Below are 22,044 nucleotides of genomic sequence, written 5' to 3' on the forward strand. Positions count from 1 at the left end.
GGGCCTGAGGGTAAATTGTATGGGAGGCAATGCCCAGGGCAGGGTACATTCACATAGCAAAGGCTCTGACAGGTCCAGAAGCTGGGAAAGCCCTCAAACTGCTATACTTATCCCAGATACCACAAAATGCATTGCTAACTAACAGTGACACCAATCAACATGCCAGGAGCAAGCGTTCCTAAGGATGCCCTGTGGGTACCACTGGGGCAGGGGAGAGAGATGCAGTTGGTGAGGATACCACTGTTATCTAATGGGAAACAGAGGTCTGCCCACAGGGGAAGGCAGAGAATGCCCGCGGCTTTGAAACTGAATGCTAAATGCTTTATTCTCCTGGGTTCCCCCTGTTATTCTTTGCTCATTGTCAGTCCACCCAACTGTAGCTGAGCAGGCTCTGGGCTGAAGCCTGACATCAGAGCTGGGGGTGTGGGGACAGTCACGAGAAGGGCAGCGGTCTCACTTGCAGAGTGCAGCATGCCATCCTGCACTCAGCTGGCGAGCCTGGCGCAGGACGTGCTCCTGGCCAGCGTGGGGGACCAGAGTCTCTGCTGGACCCCATGGGGCCTCGCTCAGGAGCACCCAGGACAGGGAGGACACCAACATCCCCAGTCAGTGGAGCAGAGGGGACACCTCCAGCAGAGGCCAGAACGGGATGCCAGGCACAGCGGAGCTTTGTTCTGTCCGCCATCGGTGGCTGTGCAGACGCTCCATGAATGACACTGTTGTGGTATTTTAAGAAGATTCTACAAATAGCACTAACTTGGAATGGGCCTCAGAGCCAGGCTCATGAATGCTCAAGTTGAAGGCGGGCCAGCCTGGGAGCTCCAGCCGGGACAATGGGGCTTCACAGCAGAGGCAGGGCAGGATGCTGGGTGACCCTGGCCTCTTCCGGGGCTCCACAGTCTCATTTCCCCCAGACTTGCTGGGCCCTCCCCACACAGCCCCATCCTCCCCACCATCAGTGCCTTCCCAGAAGGTTATTGGAAAGGAGAGGCTCTCTGAATAAAGGGAGGGGGCCGTGACATCCTTTCAGTGCCTGCTACTCCGGATTTCCAGGGACTTCCAGGCTCTGAACACGCCCGACGAGTCATGGAGGAGGGGGCACAGGAAGGAAGGATGTTCTCAGATTTTCATCAGAAATCACTTTATTAGGAGAAACTCAAAGACCTGTAGTCCCACAGTCAAGAAGTACTAACAGAACGCTTTCCAGACAATCCATTCTGGACACTTGGAAGACAGCCAAGAGAAGAGAAAAGAACATGAATTTTGGAGTTAGTCCGCAGTGGGTTCACACATAGCTTCACCAGCCACATCTAGGTGGCCTGGGGCAAGTTTTTTACCTCTTGGAGCCTTGATATTTTCATCTCTTTAAAACCAAGGGCATTGCACCCCCTCGTGGGGACAGCTGAGAACCCAGGGCACAGTGAGCCCTCAGCAAATGTTGGCCTCTCTTCCTCCCTGAGTGAGAGACCACTGATTTAGCGCATGAGCATGCTCCACGCATAAAACAGTTCTGTGCTATTGCTGAAAAACACAGCAGGCATAGAAGGAACTCCTCTTGACCAAGTGAATCTACAGACATCAGGGCAGGCAGCAGGAGCCTGGGTGGGACAACAGAAAGCACTGGGGCCTGCGGCAAAGTAGAGACGCTTACATCTAAGCCATTTTGTCCTGGCTGGTACTTGGAGAATGTCTTGAGACAATGGAGGAAAGATCATTTAAGAAAGGGGTGCCTGACCCCACCCCTGGCACATTCTGAACCAGGCTGCAGCCATGGAGTGGCTATGCCCTCCAGCATGGAGGTGGCATGGAAGGGCTCAGCTTCCTCCCTGCACCCTCATCCTTGTCTTGACTAACTCTTGTATGTACTGTCTCCACCTCCACCATTCAAAGGAAGGAAGGGATAGCACTGCTCTGTAAGTGCTGTTAGTGGCCTTACACAGTTTTGTGTGCAGAACTTGTGCTCAAGTCACACAGACTAAACTAAAATGAAGTGAGGCAGCCTTGCTCAGAAACAGCACAGGGATGCCCAGACTCAGGGGCTGTGGGTGGAGTCCTAGCTGGCCTGCTGACATGCTGTGTGGCCTTAGTCAAGTCATTTAGTCTCTTTGGACTAAAAAAAAAATCATCTGGAAAACGAGAAGGCTGAGCCAGTGATCTCCATGGACCTCTCCTCCAACCCCTCCGAGGTTGTATGTTACATCTAAAAGTAAGCGCGATGCCATCATTAGCAAGAGGGTGTCAGGGTTTGAACAGCAGATGCCCTCTTTGACTCTTCCCTGGGGGCTCTTCACTGGAATAGACCTTGCTTGTTTTTCAAACTGGACTGGAGCAGGATAGAGAGTGGCTGTCTGCAGGCAGGTGACTCCATGCATGGCATGGCAGCCAGGACCTCACCAAGTTAGAAGGTGCTGGTGTCTACAAAGGACATTGGTTGCCCTGGCCCTCATCAGGAAGATGGTGTGTGGTACTGGTGGACACACATCCTGCACAAGTCCTGCTCTCGGTGCCCTCATGGCACACAGCAGCCCTGAGATGCCGCTCACCCAGCCAGCATGAGACTGAGGCCCAGAGAGCTCAGGCACATGCTCAGTGGCACAGCAACAGTCAAGATTTGAGCCCAGGGTGGCCTGACCCCAAGGCCATCCACGCTGCCCCTGATTCTGCACCCTCAACTCCCAAGGAGCTGCTGCTCCCTCCACACAAGCCATGTGCCCCAGAGGGTGATGCAGGCCTCTCTCCATCCGACTCTCCCTATTGGTAAATGGAGGAAGCAGAAACAACCTAATCTCAAATACCTCTCCTTGCTCCAAGGTTCAGGGACTCTCTGCTTCCAGAAATTGTTGATGCAGACTGGGTGCTGCTGGAAATCCTCAACAATGGCTCCATAGGGCCCAGGACTCATCATAACAAAGTGGCCCGTAAGTCCCCAGCAGAGGACTGGTGCGTCCATGCTGGGCCAGGCATGAATGCACCAGATACTTGATAATGACATCATTGACTGTTCAAGTCATAATGACTGAAAGAATCCCAGGGTGGGGTTGCCTGGTCCTGCACGGCCCTGGCCTGTAAGGGTCAGCACTGAACCGGCTTGTCAAGATGAGCACTCAGTTAAAAGTCCTCTCTGCCGCTACTGTGGGCTCCCAGGTGGATCTGACTGTGACAGGCTAAAGCACAGCAGTCCCTACCCACCTCCCCCAATTAGCCCCCAGTCTCAACAACAGCCTGAGCAGACTTAGTGGGCAGGGAGGAGGTTGCTCCAGGGACAGGGCCCTACCTCAAGAGGAACTCCAGTGGTGAGCAGGCTCTCTGCATGACTGATTCTCAGAGAGGAACCTGGCCAGGCTGAAGCCACAAAGGGGAAGTTTGTATCTGACCTTTAACTTCTTCCAAATTAGATTGACTAGGGGATGTCCCAGGCCTTTTGTTGCCAGTTTCATTGACAAATGACATATGCTGCTTTTCTTATTGTCCTTTGGTGTTCTCCATTGCTATTTGTCAAAGTGCACACCGGCTTCTCAGTTATGTAGTATTAACATGAAACAGATGCAAGAGTGCAGGCTCTGGTGCCAGATAGCCTATGGGAATCCCAGCTGTGGGTGGCCTTAGGCAGGAAACTGCACCTGAACTTCCTCATCTCTAAAACAGGACAATTAATAAAGTCCACTTGAGGGCTAGCATGAGGATTAAATGAACTCTACATAGAAAGTGCTTAAAACAGGGCTTGACACATAATGTTTATGTGTTAAAAATGCTTTTATTTCAACAAAACAATACTGGTCTCATCACTTTTTAGTGTTTTAACCTAAGCCTCAAGCCAAATAATAATCATTCCCATTTTGGGACATTTTCTGTGTGCTAGCAATCTTACACACAGAGGCCAATTTAACTCTTCCCTTAATACAACCTAGTGAGGCATCCCAGTTTACAGACAAAAGTCTCCCTCTGGCTCAGAGAAGCATCCTATCCAAAGGCTGCACAAACAGTAGGTGGCAGAGCCAGAATTCAGAACCAGGTCAGCCCAGCTCCAAGCTTCCAGAGCTTCCAACATTTCACACTGCTTCCTTGAGACCAAGCCCTCAGGTCCCTTAACTCACCTCCATGTCACCACTTAGCATTTAGATAAAGATTAGATAAGGGGGGCAAGGCCCCATCTAGAGAAGCCTTGAGAACTTGTTCATATACCTTGGTATGAATTCATTTCTCAAAGATTCTCATTCCTAGAGCACTGTAAAAATTTGATCTGTTTTGCAACTTCTTAAAAAAGCCCCTTTTGCAGAGCATTGCTTTTTCTCTGTTTCTCCCCCACCCCCTCTTTTTTAATCCCCTGTGCTTCCACAGACACTGAGAGAGCATTGTCATATTTGATCTGACTCAGACCTCACTCTGCAGGAAAAGATCTAATTCCAGGGCATTTGTCAAAAATAATCAGCAGCAATTCCTTAACATTACAGCTGCCTAAAGCTGTGATACCAATTGGGGCAAACAAGAGCTGGCCAAAACTTACAGATCTGGGGAAGGAGATATCCACTGGGGACTTTGAAAACCCATGATATACTCCTAGAGATCCAGAAAGCCATATGCCTGAGCAGCGCTATGCCATTGTGGAGGAAAGACCTGAGAGGCCTCTGTCTCTCATCTCTGGCTGATTTTGAGTCCCTGCACAAGCAGGAAGGGAAGACTATGGCAGAGTCACAAACTTCCTAAGCAATGGAAGTATGCCCCAACACACAAACATACATGTGCAAACACACTCTCCTCAAAGGGTAGAAGACTTATTGCTTCAAGACACTTAAGTATATTTGTGACAAATCATTGGCTGACCAATAAACTAACCAAGAGACTTGGGTGACTGCATACAACAGGGAACACAAATTTAATTCAGGAAATTCACTAAACAAAATAGCTACAACAGCAACCTGAGGAGGGAGGGTAAATATGATTTGCAGAGATGCCACATTATATTATTTACAATGTCTAGGTTTCAACAAAAGATTGTAAGATACCCAAGAAAAATAGGTAAGTATGGCCCATACACACACAAAATAGCAGTCCATATGAACTGTCCTTGACCTAGATGTTATACTTACTAGATAAAGTCTTCAAATCAGCTACTGTAAATATGTTCAAAGAACTAAAGGAAACTATGTCTAAATAATAAAACATAGTGTGACAATGATGTCCCACCAATTAGAGAATGTCAATAAAGAAATAAAAATTATAAAAAGAAACAAATATAAATTCTGGAGTTTAAAAGTACAATAACTGAAATACATAAATCACTATTTGGGCTCTAACAGCAGATTTGAGCTTATAGAAGAAAAAAAATCAGTAAACTTGAAGATAGGTTAATTGAGAATAGCCAGTCTGAGGTCCAGAAACTAAAAAATAATGAAGAAAAACGAACAGAACCTCAGAGATTGATGGGACACCATAAAGTGTACCAAAATACACAAAATGAGAGTCCTAGAAGGAGAGGGGAGAGAAAAAAGGTAGAAAGAATATTTAAAGGAATGATGGTTAAAACTTCCCAAATTTGTTGAAAAAAAGAGATTTACACCTAGACATATCATAGTCAAGCTGTCCAAAGACAAAGAATCTTGAAAGAAGCAAGAGAAAATACAACAGATTCTCAATAAAATTAACAGTTGACTTCTCATCAGAAACCATGCAAACCAGAAGACAATAGAACAACATTTTCAAAATACTGAAAGAGAAAAAAAAGACAGTCAACCAAGAATTCTATATCCAGCAAAACCATCATTCATAAATGGAGAAGACATTCTCAGAGAACTAAAAACCAAGAATATTCAGTCCTTCGTCCTAGCTGATCAGACCTACAAGAAATCCTAAAGGGAGTCCTTCAGGAAAAATAAAAGGACATTATGTTCATTGAAATCCACATTAAGAAATGAAGATCACATATATAGTTAAACATAAAAGACAAAATAAATGTATTTTTATAGCTCTTCTATTTAAAAGATAACTGCATAAAGCAATACTTACAAAACTCCAGTAATTCATAAAGATATAATTAGTATGGCAATAATGGCACTAATGAGTCAGGCAGCGGGGAGAACAAAGTTATATTGGAGCAAAGTTTCTGTAAACCACTGAAGTATTAATCTGAACTATACTGTTTTAAATTAAGAGGCTAATTGTAATGCCCAGAATAACCACTAAGAAAATAACTAAAAAAATACTGTGAAGAAACAATAAGGGAATTATATTGGTATGTTGGAAAATTTCTATTTAACACAAAAAGAAAGCAGTAATGGAGAAATAGAACAAAAAAGATATAACATGTATAGAAAATGAATTCCAAAGTGGCTAACATAAATCTGTATTATCTGTACTTATATTAAAAACAAATGGAATAAATACTCCAACAAAAAGGCAAAGATTGGCCAATACATTTTTAAATAATCAAACCATTACTGCTTATGAGAGAAACATTACATTAAAAAACACACGTAGGTTGAAAGTAAAATGACGAGAAAAGATATACCATAAAAAAAATACCCAAAAGAGATCTAGAGTGGGTATACAAATATCAGACAAAATTGACTTTAAAACAAAAATGTTACTGGATACAAAGAGAATGAACATTTTATAATGATAAAAGGGTAGTTGCAGGAGGAAGATAAAACAATTATAAACATATATGCCCCTGTAAACAGAACCCCATAATTCACATGACAAAAATAAACAGAATGTAGGAGATTTTAATAATTGTTGGAGACTTCGATATCCTACTTTCAAAAATAAAACTAGGCAGAACATCAACAAGGAAACAGAAGACTTGAATAACATAAGGAATCAAGTAGACCTAACATAGAACTGTAGAATGCTCCACCTAATAACAGCAGCATGCACATTCTTCTCAAATGCACACAGAACACATTTGAGGATAGACCATTTACTAAATCATAAAGTAAGCCTTAAAAATTTTAAAGGATTAACCAAAACAAAGTTTGAAAGTATATTCACTGACTACCAAGGAATGAAATTAGAAATCAATAAAAAAGGACATTTGAGAAATTCACAAATATGTGGAAACTGAACAACTCCCTTCTAAATACTCAAAGAAGCTGATCATAGCGGCATCTGTGCTAGCATCTTTGGGTATTTAGGCGTGAGGTGGGAAGTGTAGTCCCAACCATTCAAGAGGCTGAAGCAGGAAGATCACTTGAGCCCAGGAGTTAGACGCAGCAGTGAGCTATGATTGTGCCACTGCATTCCAGCCTCAGTGACAGAGCAAGACCTTAACTCAAAAAACAAAACCAAAAAAACTAGAAAAACAATAGGAAAAATTTAAAAATCTATAAAAACAAAAGTTGGTTCTTTGAAAAAATTACCAAGTTTGACAAACTTTAGCTAGACTGACCAAGAAAAAAATAAAATTATTAAAATCAGGAATGACATAGGGAACATCACTACCAAACTTACAGAATAAAAAAGATTGTAAGAGATAATATGAAAAAGAGTTTGTGGCCACGTACAGCGGCTCATGCCTGTAATCCTAGCACTTTGGGAGGCCAAGGCAGGAGGATTGCTTGAGGTTAGGAGTTTGAGACCAGCTTGGGCAACACAATGAGACCCCATCTCTAAACTTTTTTTTTAATTAAAAATTAGCCAGGTGTGGTGGTATGTGCTTGACTCCCACCTACTTGGGAGGCTGAGGCAGGAGGATTGCTGGAGCCCAGAGGTTTGAAGCTGCAGTGAGCCATGATTGTACCATTAGACTCCAGCCTGGATGACAGAGCAAGACCCTGTCTCAAAAATAAATAAATAAATAAATAAAACCTATAACTGTTTGCCAACAAATTAGATGACTTAGATAAAGGAGACAAATTCCTAGAAAGGCGCAAACTACCAAAACCAACTCAAAAAGAAATTTAAAATCTGTATTACTGAACATTTTAAGAATTAATACCAAATGTCCACAAACTCTTCCAAGAAACAGAAGAGAGGGAACAGTTCTCAATTCCTCCTATGCAGCCAGTAGTCCTCTGATATCAAAAACCAAGACATCACAAGAAAACTACAGACCAATATCTCTTATAAATACAAATAAAAAAATCCTCAAGAAAAACTAGCAAAATACAATCCAAATCTACTGATGAATGGATAAACAAAATGTGGCATATTCATACTATGGAATATTACTCAGCCTTAAAAAGGAATGAAGTAGCCATACAGAGATGAACCTTGAAAACATTATGCTAAGTGAAACAAAAATACAATATATTTATTGTATGAAAACAGTTTCATGGTTGTCTAGGCTGCAGGGCTGGGGACGAGGGGATACAGGGAGGGTTGTTTCTGGAATGAGACATGACTACTAACGGGCATGGGGTTTCTTTCCGGGGTGATGACAATGTTCTAAAATTAGATTTTGGTGATAGTTGCATAACTCTGTGACTACATTAAAAACTGCTGACCGCTGAATTATATAAATTCAAATTCAATTCAATTGAACTAATTTATATAATACATGAAATACACCTCAATACAGCTGTTTAAAAGAGTCCAGTGATAGGATGTTTAGGAGAAGAGCCAGCAAAAGACACCTTAGGCAGGATAAGCATTAGCTACATAGCTGGCTGGGGGTGGGCGATAGGAGAGATATTTTAGGATTCATTTCATTGAGGTGTTCCCCATTTTGGTCCCAGGATTACTGGGGACCAAGGAGGGTCCCCTACAGGTACAAGGACCACAGAGTAACAAGATGAGAAAACACACCTCCAAGCCTCTTCTTCCTCTTCCCTTTGGGAGTTCAGACCTCTGAAGCTCTCTGGGAGGCTTGCTGCCCTAAGGGCCGAGGTCAGGGACTTAGGGCTTCCTCAGGATTGGTTCCTCCCTGGAGCCATGAGAGCCAACCCCCTAACCCTGGAGGCCAGCAGCGTAGACCCTGGCTATGTGCTGTCGAGCCCCCAACCTCCAGCTGAAAGACCACAGGACTCCTCTCCAAGCAGATAGGAGGGGGTGCCGGGACTTCTCCCGTCCCGTTGCTAGGCGCACACAGCAGTTCTGGGTTTCCTCGGAGAATCATCAAGGTTCAAGCCCCCAGGGACCTAGAGATCATCAAGTCACGCCTGTTTCCCTCTTTCCAGATAAAGAAACTAAAGAAACTGAGCTTCTGAGTGGCGGGGAGCTGGGACGACTGCTGGGCTTTCTGACAGTCTTGAGGCCTGCGTGCCTGTCCCCATTACAGGTGGGAGGGCAGAGTCTCAGAGGGGTGAGGGGGAGGCCTGGCTAGGAAATGAAACCAAATTTCTCTGCTGGATGCTGGTTCCCTTTCTGAAAAACCCCCAGGGCTGCTGTGCAGGACACCGAGTGGAGAAGAAGTCACAAAGAGCGGCCCTTCTCAGAAACCGAGTGGAGCCAGAAGCCTCAAGGTTCAGTCTCCTGAGCATGGCCCTCAGGACAGCAAGGCTCGACCACATCCCAGCATGTGGTTCCAGGCCTCACATCTGTCCACGTCAGTCCACCACTGCTTTCAAAGTCAAGTCAGACACGAGGGCTGCCACCTCGCCTGGCCCCTGCCAGCCTTCCCAGCAGCAAGCATAAGACAGAGTCTGCCCTGGCCTTCAGGGAGCTTCTGGCTCACTTAGTGAGGGAACAGATTGTGCAAAGTAATGACACATGTATATTTACACATTATGGAAAGTGTTTTAAAGGAAAAATACATAATGGCAAGTGAGCAAATAACAGGGGTCAGAAAAGGCCTCTCAGGAAATAGTGACACTTAGGCCCAGACAAACGAGGAGCAAGGTGACTTCAGGCAGAGAGAAATGAGGAAAGCAAAAGCAGGCCACGTGTGAGAGGAGGATGGGGATGTGGGGAGCTGGAGACCACATGGCTGGCAGTGAATGGCACTGAGAATCAACTGTCACTGCCGCTGGAACCACTCAGCATGCATAAGTAGGGAGCAGTGAGACCCCGCAGGTGACCTGCACAGCCCACACTGGCTACTGGAGAAGGGACTGGAGTTGGGGATGGTCCATGTGGGAGGCCTTGTCGGCAGAGGCCACTGCAGCAGATGGGGCCGCAGGTGCTGGCATAGCATAGACAGCAGAAAGATTCAAGTGCACTTTGGAAATAGAACTGGCAGGATGTGGGGATGGCAAATTGAAGGAAAAGGATGAAATTGAGAATTCAGTTTTAGCCCGATTAGCTTTGGCCAATCTCTAGCCCAGGAGACATCCAGTGGAGGTGTCCAGGGGCCAGAGGCCTGAGCCGGGAAAGTGACTGATGATTCTGATGAGTTTGCCAGCCAGAGCGCCGAGCAAGCAAGCAAGAAGCATCAGAATGTGCAGGCCCCTGGGGACAGGAGCAGAGACGGAATGGCAGAGCAGGAGGCAGCCACCGTGCTGGCCTGAGGACTGTGGCTCCCTGAATGCTGCAGCAGAACAGCAGAAACGGTCCTATCACCCAGTCAGTGACAGCCATGCCTCCTGACCTCTCCCTCCAAGACAGAGCAGGGCACTCTGTCCACTCATCTTGCACCAGACCAGCAGCAGCATTCCTGCCCAGGCCCACTGGCCTCTGTACCCTGGCTGCTGGGCACCCCAGTGAGCCTAAGCCTGGCAGAGCCTAAACTTTGTCCACCAGCAAAGGGGCACTGGGTCTGCAGGAACCCATGCCCAGAGCTCATCTATTACAATGCAGTGATAAACACAGTGGACTGCCACTGGGATCTGCTGGGTGTTGGGTGACTCAACAATAGGCTGGGTCCAGCCAGCAGGTGAGCTTGATGGTTTCCTGTCTCTGCCCACACTCTGCTCTTGCTAGTGTTCACAAGTACAGATGCTGTGCCAGTGTGGTGCCAGGCCACATAGGTGACAAGGTGATCACCAGCAGCAGACCCAGGCTCACCGCACCAAAGGGAATGAAATGAACTGGGCCCGAGGGCTGGGGCTCAGAGATGGATCCGGGCACAGGCCACCTGCCCAGGCTCGACTGCCCTCAGGCCCAATTGATGGCATCTTGAGAGGAAGTGGTGTGGTGCGGAAACCAGAGAGGTGGTCTGGGGAGCCTGGGAGGGGGAGGGGCGAACACAGTGCCAGCAAGGCTGGGAAGCTGAGCCTTTTCTGCAGGCAGTGTGGGGCCAAGGTGGGGTTTGAGGAGGACCATAGTGTCACCAGAGCTGTGGGTGGATGCTGGCTTGGGCAGTGGACTAGAAGGGGCAAGGGTGAACTCAGGATGGCCAGCCAGGAAGCAGTGCCATCAAGGTCATAAGTCGATGAGGGAATGCACAGGTGTTGCCGTGGCCTTCAGGGCAGGAGCACAGGAGCCATCAGCCATTGGTTGTGAGAAATGAAGACAGCGGGGTCAAGAGCCAGGAAAGCAGAAGAGGCAGTGGGAGTACGGGACTGCACTGGAGTCTAATGAGGGGCTCTGGATCTGCAGGCCGCAGACAGGCACTGCAGAGCTTGGAGGGGGAATTTTGGGGGCATTTGTTTAGAGGCAATCACAGTCATCAGGGCCTTGAGGGAGACAGCTCAGAAGGTGAACAAATTTATAGCCAAAAGCCAGCAGGGCAGGGCTGCCTTCAGCCCTGGTTCTGCTGTTCTGCTGCAGCATTCAGGGAGCCACAGTCCTCAGGCAGCCCTCAGCAGCCCAGGAGGGGCCTAAGGGGAGCAGGCTCGCAGGTGCTCAGAGCATCAGGACTGGTCATCTGGTCCAGTGCAGATGATCTCCTTCAAGGCAGAGCCTGACAGGGGGGTCAGGATGAGTGGGGAGGAGGACAAAGGGGAGTCAGGGCTGGGCACACTGTTCCCTGATGCTGGGAATGGAGGGGAGGAACAATGGGCAGGGCTTATGGAGCATAGACAGGGACAAGAAATTGGTCTTGTTGGTTTTGTTTTTGAATTTTTGGATGAGCAATTCAGGCAGGTTTATGGGCTGACAGGAGTTGACGGGAGTGGGGGTGAGGATGTTGGGAAAAGCATGGGACCTTGTCATGGGCAAAACCCCAGAAGGCAAGGAAGAGCTGCTGCTGCTGCGAGCAGCGGGAAGGGTGAGGGGTGAAGAGCTCCAGAGGCAGCTGGAGATGAAGCGGTGTCAGAGAATGAGTGCGTGTCAGGATCTAAGGACCTACCAGTCCGCTCCTGCCCCTCGCTGCCCTGGAACAAAAGCTGACTCCATGCTGTGCTCCAGTACCACCTTCTTCCTCCAAATTTCCACCTTGGGTAACAATGCAAAGCTGAAGAAAATGAAATTTGCCACCAAACAGACCCATCACAGAGCTCTAAATACAGATGCACCTGGAAACATGCCCCAGAAACAATACCCTCAGAGTTCAGACAAGTACATGAGCCCTCTGCTTTTAGGGGAGGCTTATCCTCTACAAATCAGATCCTACTCACTGAACTTTCAGCTTTTTGGGAGCACCTAGAACCCAGGATTTCTCTATTTGTGACAACCTGTCTTGCATATGATACTAAGTGGGATTAATGTCACAGCATATCACACCCTCCCCTCCCCGAAAAAGGCATGCAACAGTCCCTTCCCAGACCCACTGTGCCCACCTGCAGCTTTGCAGCCAGCAGCAGAGCAAGGGGCTCCTGGATAAAGCCCAGGACTTGGGTTTTAAAGGCATGATGATGACACCTACTAATGTGGCTCTGGCTCTTGATATATTTTTGCTGCTCTCTTCATGAGATTATAGAATATTTGAGCTTTTCTACTTTATCAAGTAGCTTTTTACACAGGGACAAACATGCTAAAATGTTCTGTTGTAAGAGTTTGATTCATCCAAGAATGAAATCAATAAGAACAACTGTTGTCTTAGCTGTTGCTTTAATTGAAATGATATCAATGATTAATGGACTCTCTTTCAACCTTTTCTTTAAAAAAATGCACATACACATCTCTAGGCTAGAGAGTCAGATATCTCCTTAGGTGGGTGGCAAGAGCTAAACACACACATGGATACATACACAGACATACTGTGTTACTGCTATTACAACTGAAGAGTTTAATGTCCAAAGCAGCATTTCTCAAAGTGTGTCCACACATATGTGTGCCATGAAATGCTCTATGAAAAGAAGGTTCCCTAGGGAAAGGTGTGGAGACCATACCTCCAATCCACCTGACTTAGCGGGCACAACTGTGCCAGTATGGCAAAGGCTCTGTTTGCTGTGAAACATCTTCCAAACTTTCATAATTCCTGATGTCTAAGATTATTTGACCAAATAACCCTTCCCGTGTTTGTTGCAGAACTAATTGTGAACAATGGTTCGGACTGTCTACCACCCAGCCAGACTGGCCACATGGGTTCAAATTTGTTAAATGAGTCTGCAGCATTTAAACCCTTAGAGATTTTGCACACTAAGAGATCAAACATCTGTCTTCCTTGAACCACAGACTCTCCAACAATTGCATGGGTTCTCTCCCCCCTGCCAGACAGTGGCTGGTCACACACTCTGGCACCACAGTGCTCCCCACCCACTTGGCCAGCTTGGCTAACTTCCATGGGCTGCAGAACCTTGTGGGCACTTCAGACTCAGTGCCTACTCCCAGGCTGCTGTGGCCAGCCGTCTCTCGGGTGGGTGGGAGGGTAGGGCCCAGCTGGGGAACACTCCCGGACCAGGCTTTTTCCTTACCTGGATTGGTGAAGCCAGCAGCTGGCCTTGGGGGTCCACAGCCCCAGAGGACAGACCTAAGCAAGAGGAGGTGCCCCTGGCTCCCTTCTGGGGCTGCTTAATGAGTCTATGTCCTCTCTAACCAAGACTTTGTAAATCCACCCTTGCTTTTGGGACACCGTTTGCCATGTTTACTGAAGAGGGGTCAGGAGAGACTAAAGCTGCTCATCCAGGCCCTGGCGGGGGTGAAATCCTGGGCTCTGACCTGCCCTCGGGGAGCATGCAGCAAGACCTTGCCCTCTAAACCCTACTGCAGCCCTAGCTATTGTCATAGTGAAGACACCACACACAGGGCTCTCGGCCCCTGCTTCCAAGAATGAAGCCTCATGTGCAAAATTCTTTTTCATTCTTTCTACAATCAGAAGCCTAGAAAACTGTTGCTCTGGGACAATGAGAACCTTGCAACTACAGCACTCACATTTTTCACTTGGTTTTGGTTGCAAAGAGGCTCAACCACAGATCATACCTCATGGCCAGATTAACTGGGCTCCATTTTCCCTTGACCTCTCTATTTCCTGTGTAAATGTAGGGTCCTGTTTAGGTTTTTAAATAGTTAAGTATTATACATGTTATAAGCTACTTCAAACCCTTTGTGAAACCAGCCTGTACATTGATGGCACCATTTTCACCTGGACAAGGTCGAAGGCTGTCTGACTTTTTCTGTATCTGGATGCAGAATACACTTTTCGGAGGAAGAAAGACCTAGTGCTCATTCTGGCAGAGCCTGCCTTACCCTATATGGTTTACAGGCAAGGCTTCCCAGACTCACCTGGCGATAGGAGTCACTTGGGGAACTCCTTAAACACAGTTTCCCAAGGCCTTCCCCAGAGCCTATCCAGCAGGCCAGGTGGGGCCTGGGAATCTGCATGCTTAATAAGCGCGGCAGGTGTGTTAGGGTCAGGTGAGTTTAGGGAGCGCTGCAGGAAAGGGATGCACCACCATATTCCCAACGATCAACAGGGATCATTTCAGTCAGTCAAGGGTTAAGTCGGCCGGGCCCCAGCCCCCGGGAGGCCGGACCTCCGGCGGCCGCCAACGTCCTAAGCGTGTTTCTGGGCTTTGGGCCCTCTCCAAGACTGCTACATTCCTCAAGCAGCTCTGCTTGCAGGTTCCGCCGCGAGTTTTGGAAAACTCTGAGTCAGGGCCCCACCGTCCAAGTTTGTGACAGAGGCGGGCGAGAATGAATGGTCCCTCTCCCGGCGGTTAAGCCGCAGGGGCGGCGCAGGGCGCGGGCCGGGCTCGCGGTGCAGAGACCTGCGAGCGGGTCTGGGCGCCTGGGGTTTCTCCGCCCCGGCCGTGGACTTGGCGGACCTGCAGCCGGCGCCGCGGCCAGCCCCGGGCCCTGGAGGGCGGACCCTCCCCTCGGCTCTACCCACTCCCGCCCAGGGGCCGGACCCCACCCCCACTCCCACATGGGGACCGAGAAGCCCCAGGATGCGCCCCCGCGCCCCGAGTCAGGGGGAGCCTCCCCTTCCAAAGTTAGGAGACTCAGGGGAGCAGCAGCCGCACCTGAGCCCTTTCCAAAGCTGAGGCAGGTGCGGGCGGCCCTGGACACCCCGTGGCGAGTCACCGAGGCGGGGCTGGCAGCCTCTGGCGGCGGCCGCAGGGAGCGGGGCGCACGTGCGCGCCGGAGTTACCTTTGGGCGCTCGCAGGTGTCCCCTCCAGTCCTTGCAGCAGCACAGCCCCATGGCAGCCGCCCGCGGCCCCGCCGCTCGGCTACTCTCCCCGCCTGCCGCCTGCGCCCCGGGGCGGCGCGGCCGAGGTCCGGCCCACGGGCAGTGCCCAGCCGGGCGCAGAGTGCGCGGGGCCGCCGGCCCGCGGCTACCGGGCCCTCACACTTTACCGCGGCCCCGCGCAGCGGGCATCCCGGCCTCCGGGCAGACCCTGCTAATCAATAGGAGAACGCGCAGATCGCGACCGCCGCGCCGCTGCCCGCTTTTATCTCCGCGAGCCAGGGCGGCCCCGCGCTTCTCCCTGCCCTCGCCGGCGCCCTCCCCACGGCCCGTTACTCTCCCGAGGTGCCGGGCCGCGCACTCGCCCAGGAGCCGCCAGGGGGCGCCGCGGAGCCGGGGCTGCCTCCGTCTCCCTGGGAGCCAAGCAGGGGTTGGGGGCCACACCGGCCTGGCCTCCCCGCGCAGAATGGGAAGAAGGGGCGCCCTCGCTGTGCAAGGGAGACGCCCCCCACCACACCAGCATCCTCTGGGCAGTCATCTCAAGGGTGACTTGGTCGGGGGTGTTCAGGACCACCGAGCTCTCAGTTTCCCAGCTCACCTGTACTGTGCAGTAGTAGGAAGAGGGAGTGTTTGCCCAGGCTACCCTCAAACCTGGCGGGCTACCTATGAGCTGTGTGACTTTGGATAAGTCATCCCTCTGAGACTGTTTCCTCACCTGAAAAGTGAGGAAAATGATACCGGTTCAGATGCTACTTAGCACAAATTAAGAATTAAGTTATTCAAACTCTCTCTGTGCCCAGTTTCCCCACCTATAAAACAGAGAAGATAACAGAAACTGCTTCACCGGATGGTTGTGTCAATTAAATGAGTTGATATATACAAGGACTTAGAACCCAAGTGGTCTGTAGCTAAGTGTTTTGCAAGTGTGAGCTATCATCATCATCAAGTCTTGGCGAGGATTTGGGCACTTTTTCATGAGTGTGTGTTTGGTGCAATCACCTTGGAAGGTAACGTGGAAGCTGCTTTATTAAAACTAAAAATGCTGATGCCCTGGGAGCAAGCTATCTCATTTCTTAGTATGCACCCCATGGAAATGTGTGCCCACATGCCCAGGAAAGTCTATGGAAGGCTCTTCATGGGAGCCTTGCTTGTGATTGCAAAAAGTTGGAACCACCAAAATGTTCATCAGTAAAAGAATCATCGGCCAGGCATGGTGCTCGTGCTTGCAATCCCAGTACTTTAGGAGGCCAAAGTAGGTGGATCACTTGAGCCCAGGAGTTTGAGACCTGCCTGGGCAACATGGCAAAACCCCATCTCTACTAAAAATACAAAAATTAGCTATGCGTGGTAGCGCACACCTGTAATTGCAGCTACTCAGGAGGCTAAGGCATGATAATCACTTGAACTCGGGAGATAGAGGTTGCAGTGAGCCGAGATTGGGCCACCGCACTCCAGCCTGGGTGACAGAGCGAGACTCTGTCTCAAAACAAACAAACAAATGAAAGAATTATCAAGTACACTGGAATTTTCATAAGATGGTATATGATATAAAAGGAGAGTGCTATGGCTGAATGTTTGAGATTTACGGATTCATGGCACTTATGTAAAACACATACCCATACTCACAAAATATTACTATAGTGTTCACTCTGTACCATGCTCTGTTCTAGGCCCTTGGGCTTAGAAAAATATATGGGAGGAAAACAGGAAACCAAGAGTGATTCCCTTTGGGGAGAGGGTGGAAGAAGAATGGAGTAAAGTGGGTGTCAAGAGACTTTGGCTTTTTTATAATGGCCTCATTCTGTAAAAGGAAAGCATAATCATGTATTATTGTGTAATTAAAGTAAATAATCAATTTACTTTGATTGAGATAATTATATTTTTAAGTGTTTGGCACAGAGTAGGCTTCTTCATGTAAGGTTCTTTGTCACCCCCCAGTTCATAGGATCTGTTCCTGACCCTGAAGCAGGGCTGTGGTCCAGCTCTGATGGCCTTGACTTGACTGGAATTTTCTCCCTCCCTACCACAATTCCATTTGGGGAGATCAGAGGTGGTCTCAGAGGAGAATCTCAGCAAGGGCAGGCTGGAAAGTAGAGGCTGCCCAAGGCACGGAGCAGAAGAGTTAAGTAAATGTGGGGGCAGGAAGGAATGACTTAGAGCAGGGAAGAGGTTTTCCCAGGAGTTCAGTCTTCATTCAAAGGAGAGATTAACAACAGCGGGGCAGATTTCTGCCTCCCTCTCTCTCCTTCAACTCCTCAGAAAGACCAGGGTGAGGCTTTGGGGAGAGAGAAGGGTCGTCCTGCGTTAGATCCGGAAAGAAAGATGTTTTCACTTCATGACATGTAGGGGGGGGTTACAAAGAGAGAGTAACTGAGAAAAAACAGAGAGACCTGACTTCTGGTTGCTGCCAAGTCATTTTAAACAGTTTTAGCACTAGGCAAGATCACTTAGTCACAGCAGGCTTAATGAGGCCCCAGGAATTCCAAGCTAGAGCTCCCTGCATTCAGGGAGAGCATCTGCGGGGAGCGAGCCCCTCGGGTGATTGTCCAACGGCCAAGTCCTACATTTGGAAAGCAAGATTTAAAAGAAAACATCACAGCGGCCATTGTGGGCTGCTTGTTTATCTTTCTAAGAGGAAGTAGCAAAGCAGGATCGTTTCAAATGAGCCTATTATAAAGGGTCAACGTCCCCATTGAACCGTTTAAATATATTTTGGGATACTCGACTTTTCAAAGCGGCTTTAAATATCAACTCCCAAGGCAGTTCAGCAGACAAATAGGAAGGCAAGGGCTTCTTGTTTTATTGCCTTTGGTTTCACACAGTTTAATTCCTAATTACACATTGTCTTTTTACAGTTTTTTAGTTGTGTGTTCTTCCTCAAGGGGGAAGGAAAATAACATTCACTATGTGTTTCCCACCATGTGCCAGGCAACTCACAAAGGTTATCTCAGTTAACCACAGGACAATGGCATGAAGCAGATGCCATGAAATTCAGTTTACAAAGGAAGAAACTAATATTCAGAAAGGTGAAGAGACTTGCCCAAGATCAATGAGGTAGTAAGTGGCAGAGCCAAGATGGATGGGTGGATGAATGGATGGGTGCATGGATGGATGGATGGGTAGATGAGTGGGTAAATGGATGGATGGATGGATGGATGGATGGATGGATGGATGGATGGATGGATGGAGAAATAGATGTTTGGAGGGAGGTGTAGGTAGGGGAATAGATGGATGGATGGGTGGATGGATGGTTGGTTGGATGGAGGTGTGGATAGGTGAATAGATGAATGGATGGGTGGATGGATGGTTGGATGGAGGTGTTGATATGTGAATAGATTGATGGATGGGTGGAGGGATGGTTGAATGGATGTGTTCCATAGGTGAATAGAAGGATGGACGATGGATGGTTTAATGGTTAAATAAACAGAAGAATGGGTAGTATTTCCCTAGTTAGGCCTAAAGTCATGGGCTGCAACTGGCAAAGCACCCACTTAGCATAGAATTTGTCTGAAAAATCAAATTTTCTGAACATAGCTCTGCCACTCAAATTGATGATGACCCCAAACTAACTAGAATTTAGCCAAAACATGAGGATCACACATGCTGCAAGGCTCTAGCTGTGCTCAAGCCGCCTTGCTCCAGAAGAAGGGCCAGAGGTGGGAGCCTCTAAGACATGTTTCCCAGCAGGAAGGCCAGCCTCCAGCCCACCACCAGGCACAGGGCAGAAGAGCTAGAACCAGGGGGTGGATATCCAGTGGGCACAGTGGGCTCTGGGAGGAGGCTGGACACTAGCTTTGAGGACAAAGTTTCTATGGGATAGAGGCTGCCCCATTCATCCAGAGCTCTACTTTCTGCCACTTTACTCCATTTCTCTGGGAGACCCACAGTTGGGTGGTGAGGATGTCAAGCTGTTTCTAGGGGGTGCTGCTGCTGCTGCTGGGATCCTGAAGCCTGTGCAGCCTGAGCCCCTGGTCCCAGATATGCCCCAGGTCATTCAAGGATTTTCTTAGGAGACTCAGGACCTGCCCTCCATAGTTCCAATGCAGGAGTCTGGATTGCTCCTCCCCAGAATATCCAAGGCACCCTCACAGCACTATCTCAGGTGTGAGCTCAGCCCTGGGTAGCTCAGAGGAAGGGAATAAATGGGAATGTACCATCTTAGCCACAAGCATAGCTTAGGGAGCCTATAATGATCATTCTTTCCTTCACTCATGTACAAATGATGACTGAACACAGCTCAATGCCTGACACAAGGCCCAATGTGGGGCGGGGGATAGGAGGTTGCCCTGGGAGCTGTAGGGGACAGAAAGCCAGTCTGCTGAGGGTGGTAAAGAAAACTCTGCAGAAGAGGATGCTTTGAGGTGGGACCTGAGCTGCAAGGAGGGGTCCAGCACCTTAGGGGATGGCACAGGAATGGTCCCTGATATGGTGTAGACATATGTCCCCTCCAAGTCTCATGTTGAAGTATGACCTCCAGTGTTGGAGGTGGGCCTAGTGGGAGGTATTTGGGTCATGGGGCAGATTCTTTATGAATGGCCTGGTGCCATCCCTGTGGCAATAAGTGAGTTCTCACTCTGGTAGTTCACATGAGGGCTGGTTGTTTAAAAGAGTATGAGACCTCCTCCTCTCTCTCTCTCTCTCTCTGTCTGTTACTTTCTTGTCATGGAACACATATGCTCCCCTTTGCCTTCTGCCATGATTGTAAACTTCCTGAGGCCTCCCCAGAAGCCAAGCAGATGTTAGTGCTATGCTTGTACAGCCTGCAGAACTTTGAGCCAAAATAAACCTCTTTTCCTTATAAATGACCCAGTCTCAGGTATTCCTTTATAGCAATTCGCATGGACTAACACAGTCCTCCAAAGGGTGCAGTAGTATCCCATTAAGAACTTGCTCTTTACTTGGGTGGGGGGAATCACAGCATGGCATTTAGCGTAGGAGACATGATGCAGCCTGTGATTCTGACTGGCTAGCCTGGTGGCTAGAGCGAGATAGGGACTGGAAGGGGGAGACTGGAGTAGAGAGAAATCAAAGATGCAAAAGGCATAAGCCAGGTGAGAGATGTGGGCCAAACACAGGTTGGAGGAGTTGGAGACCAGGCAGGGCAATGTGTTAGCTCAGGGGCCCCAGCTAACCACACTTTCCAGTTCTTGCATCTTATGTAACCCTCTCCCTCGAATCTAGGCTGCCCTATGAGCTGCTTTAATAGACAGAAGGTAGCAGAAGTGACTCTGGACCAATTCTGGGTCTAAGTCCTGAGAAAACTTGGCAGCTTCTGCTTTTCCCTGTCATCAGGGAAAGCACCCCCTTGTAAACAGTGGAATTGTCCTGAGACTGTTGTGCTGCAAGAACCCCAACCTACCAATGTGGAGAGGCCAAATGGAGAACTGAGGTCCAAGCCAGCAACCACATTGACTTCCAGCTGTGTGAGTGAGGCTGTCCTGGAAGTGGATTCTCCAAGTGATACCATGTGGAGCAGAGAGAAGCTGTCCCCACCAAGCCATGGCCACACTGCAGAACAGTGAGCAAACAAAATGTGTTTTGTTTTTAGCATGGTACTGGTATAAAAATAAGCATATAGACGATTGGAACAGAATAGAGAACCCAAAAATAAAGCCAAATACTTACAGTCAATTGATCTTCAACAAAACAAACAAAACATAAAAGTAGGGAAAGAACACCCTATTCAACAAATGGTGCTGGGTAATTGGTAAGCCACACATAGAAGAATGAAACTGGAGCCTCATCTTTTACCTTATATAAAAATCAACTTGGCTGGGCTCGGTGGCTCACGCCTGTAATCCCAGCATTTTGGGAGGCCAACACGGGCAGATCACCTGAGGTCAAGAGTTTGAGACCAGCTTTGCTAACATGGTGAAACCCCATCTCTACTAAATATACAAAAATTAGCCAGGCATGGTGGCGGTCGTCTGTATTCCCAGCTACTTGGGAGGCTGAGACAGGAGAATTACTTGAACCCAGGAGGCAGAGGTTTCAGTGAGCCAAGATTGCACCACTACACTCCAACCTGGGAGGCAGAGCGAGACTCCATCGAAAAAAAAAAATCAACTCAAGATGGATCAAAGACTTAAATCTAAGACCTGAAACTGTAAAAATTCTAGAAGATAACATTGGAAAAACCCTTCTAGACATTGGCTTAGGCAAAGACTTCACGACCAAAAACCCAAAAGCAAATGCAACAAAAACAAAGATAAATAGATGGGTCTTAATTAAACTAAAATGCTTCTGTATAGCAAAAGAAACAATCAGCAGAGTAAACAGACAACCCACAGAGTGGGAGAAAATCTTTGTGATCTTTACATCTGACAAAGGACTAACATCCAGAATCTAAAAAGAACTCAAACAAATCAACAAGAACAAAACAAACAATCCCATCAAAAAATGGGCTAAGGACACGAACAAACAATTCTCAAAAGAAGATATACAAATGGCCAACAAGCATATAGAAAAATGCTCAACATCACTAATGATCAGGGAAATGCAAATCAAAACCACAATGCGATACCACCTTACTCTCGCAAGAATGGCCATAATAAAAAAATAAAAATAAAAGAGATGTTGGTGTGGATGTGATGAAAAGCAAACACTTCTACACTGCTGGTGGGAATGTAAACTAATACAACCACTATGGAAAACAGTGTGAGGATTCCTTAAAGAACTAAAAGTAAAACTACCATTTGATTCAACAATCCCACTACTGGCT

At 48.1% G+C, this 22,044-nt stretch overlaps 1 protein-coding gene across 8 annotated transcripts in view; it reads right to left on the minus strand.

Moving 5' to 3' along the window:
- ARHGAP22 (Rho GTPase activating protein 22) overlaps positions 1-22,044 on the minus strand; it is a 209,292-nt gene that overhangs the window by 62,063 nt on the left and 125,185 nt on the right. Inside the window, exon 1 of one of the 8 annotated variants that reach the window (XM_054436174.2) lies at positions 15,287-15,621. The exons of the other annotated variants lie outside the window; for them this stretch is intronic. Coding sequence (XP_054292149.1) covers positions 15,287-15,338 — 52 coding nt within the window. The 5' untranslated portion in view covers positions 15,339-15,621. Of the gene's footprint in view, positions 1-15,286; positions 15,622-22,044 lie in introns of those variants that run through there. 8 annotated transcript variants of the gene reach the window in all.

Source organism: Pongo pygmaeus, chromosome 8 (genome assembly GCF_028885625.2).
Source record: "Pongo pygmaeus isolate AG05252 chromosome 8, NHGRI_mPonPyg2-v2.0_pri, whole genome shotgun sequence".
NCBI classification, from domain to species: Eukaryota; Metazoa; Chordata; class Mammalia; order Primates; family Hominidae; genus Pongo; species Pongo pygmaeus.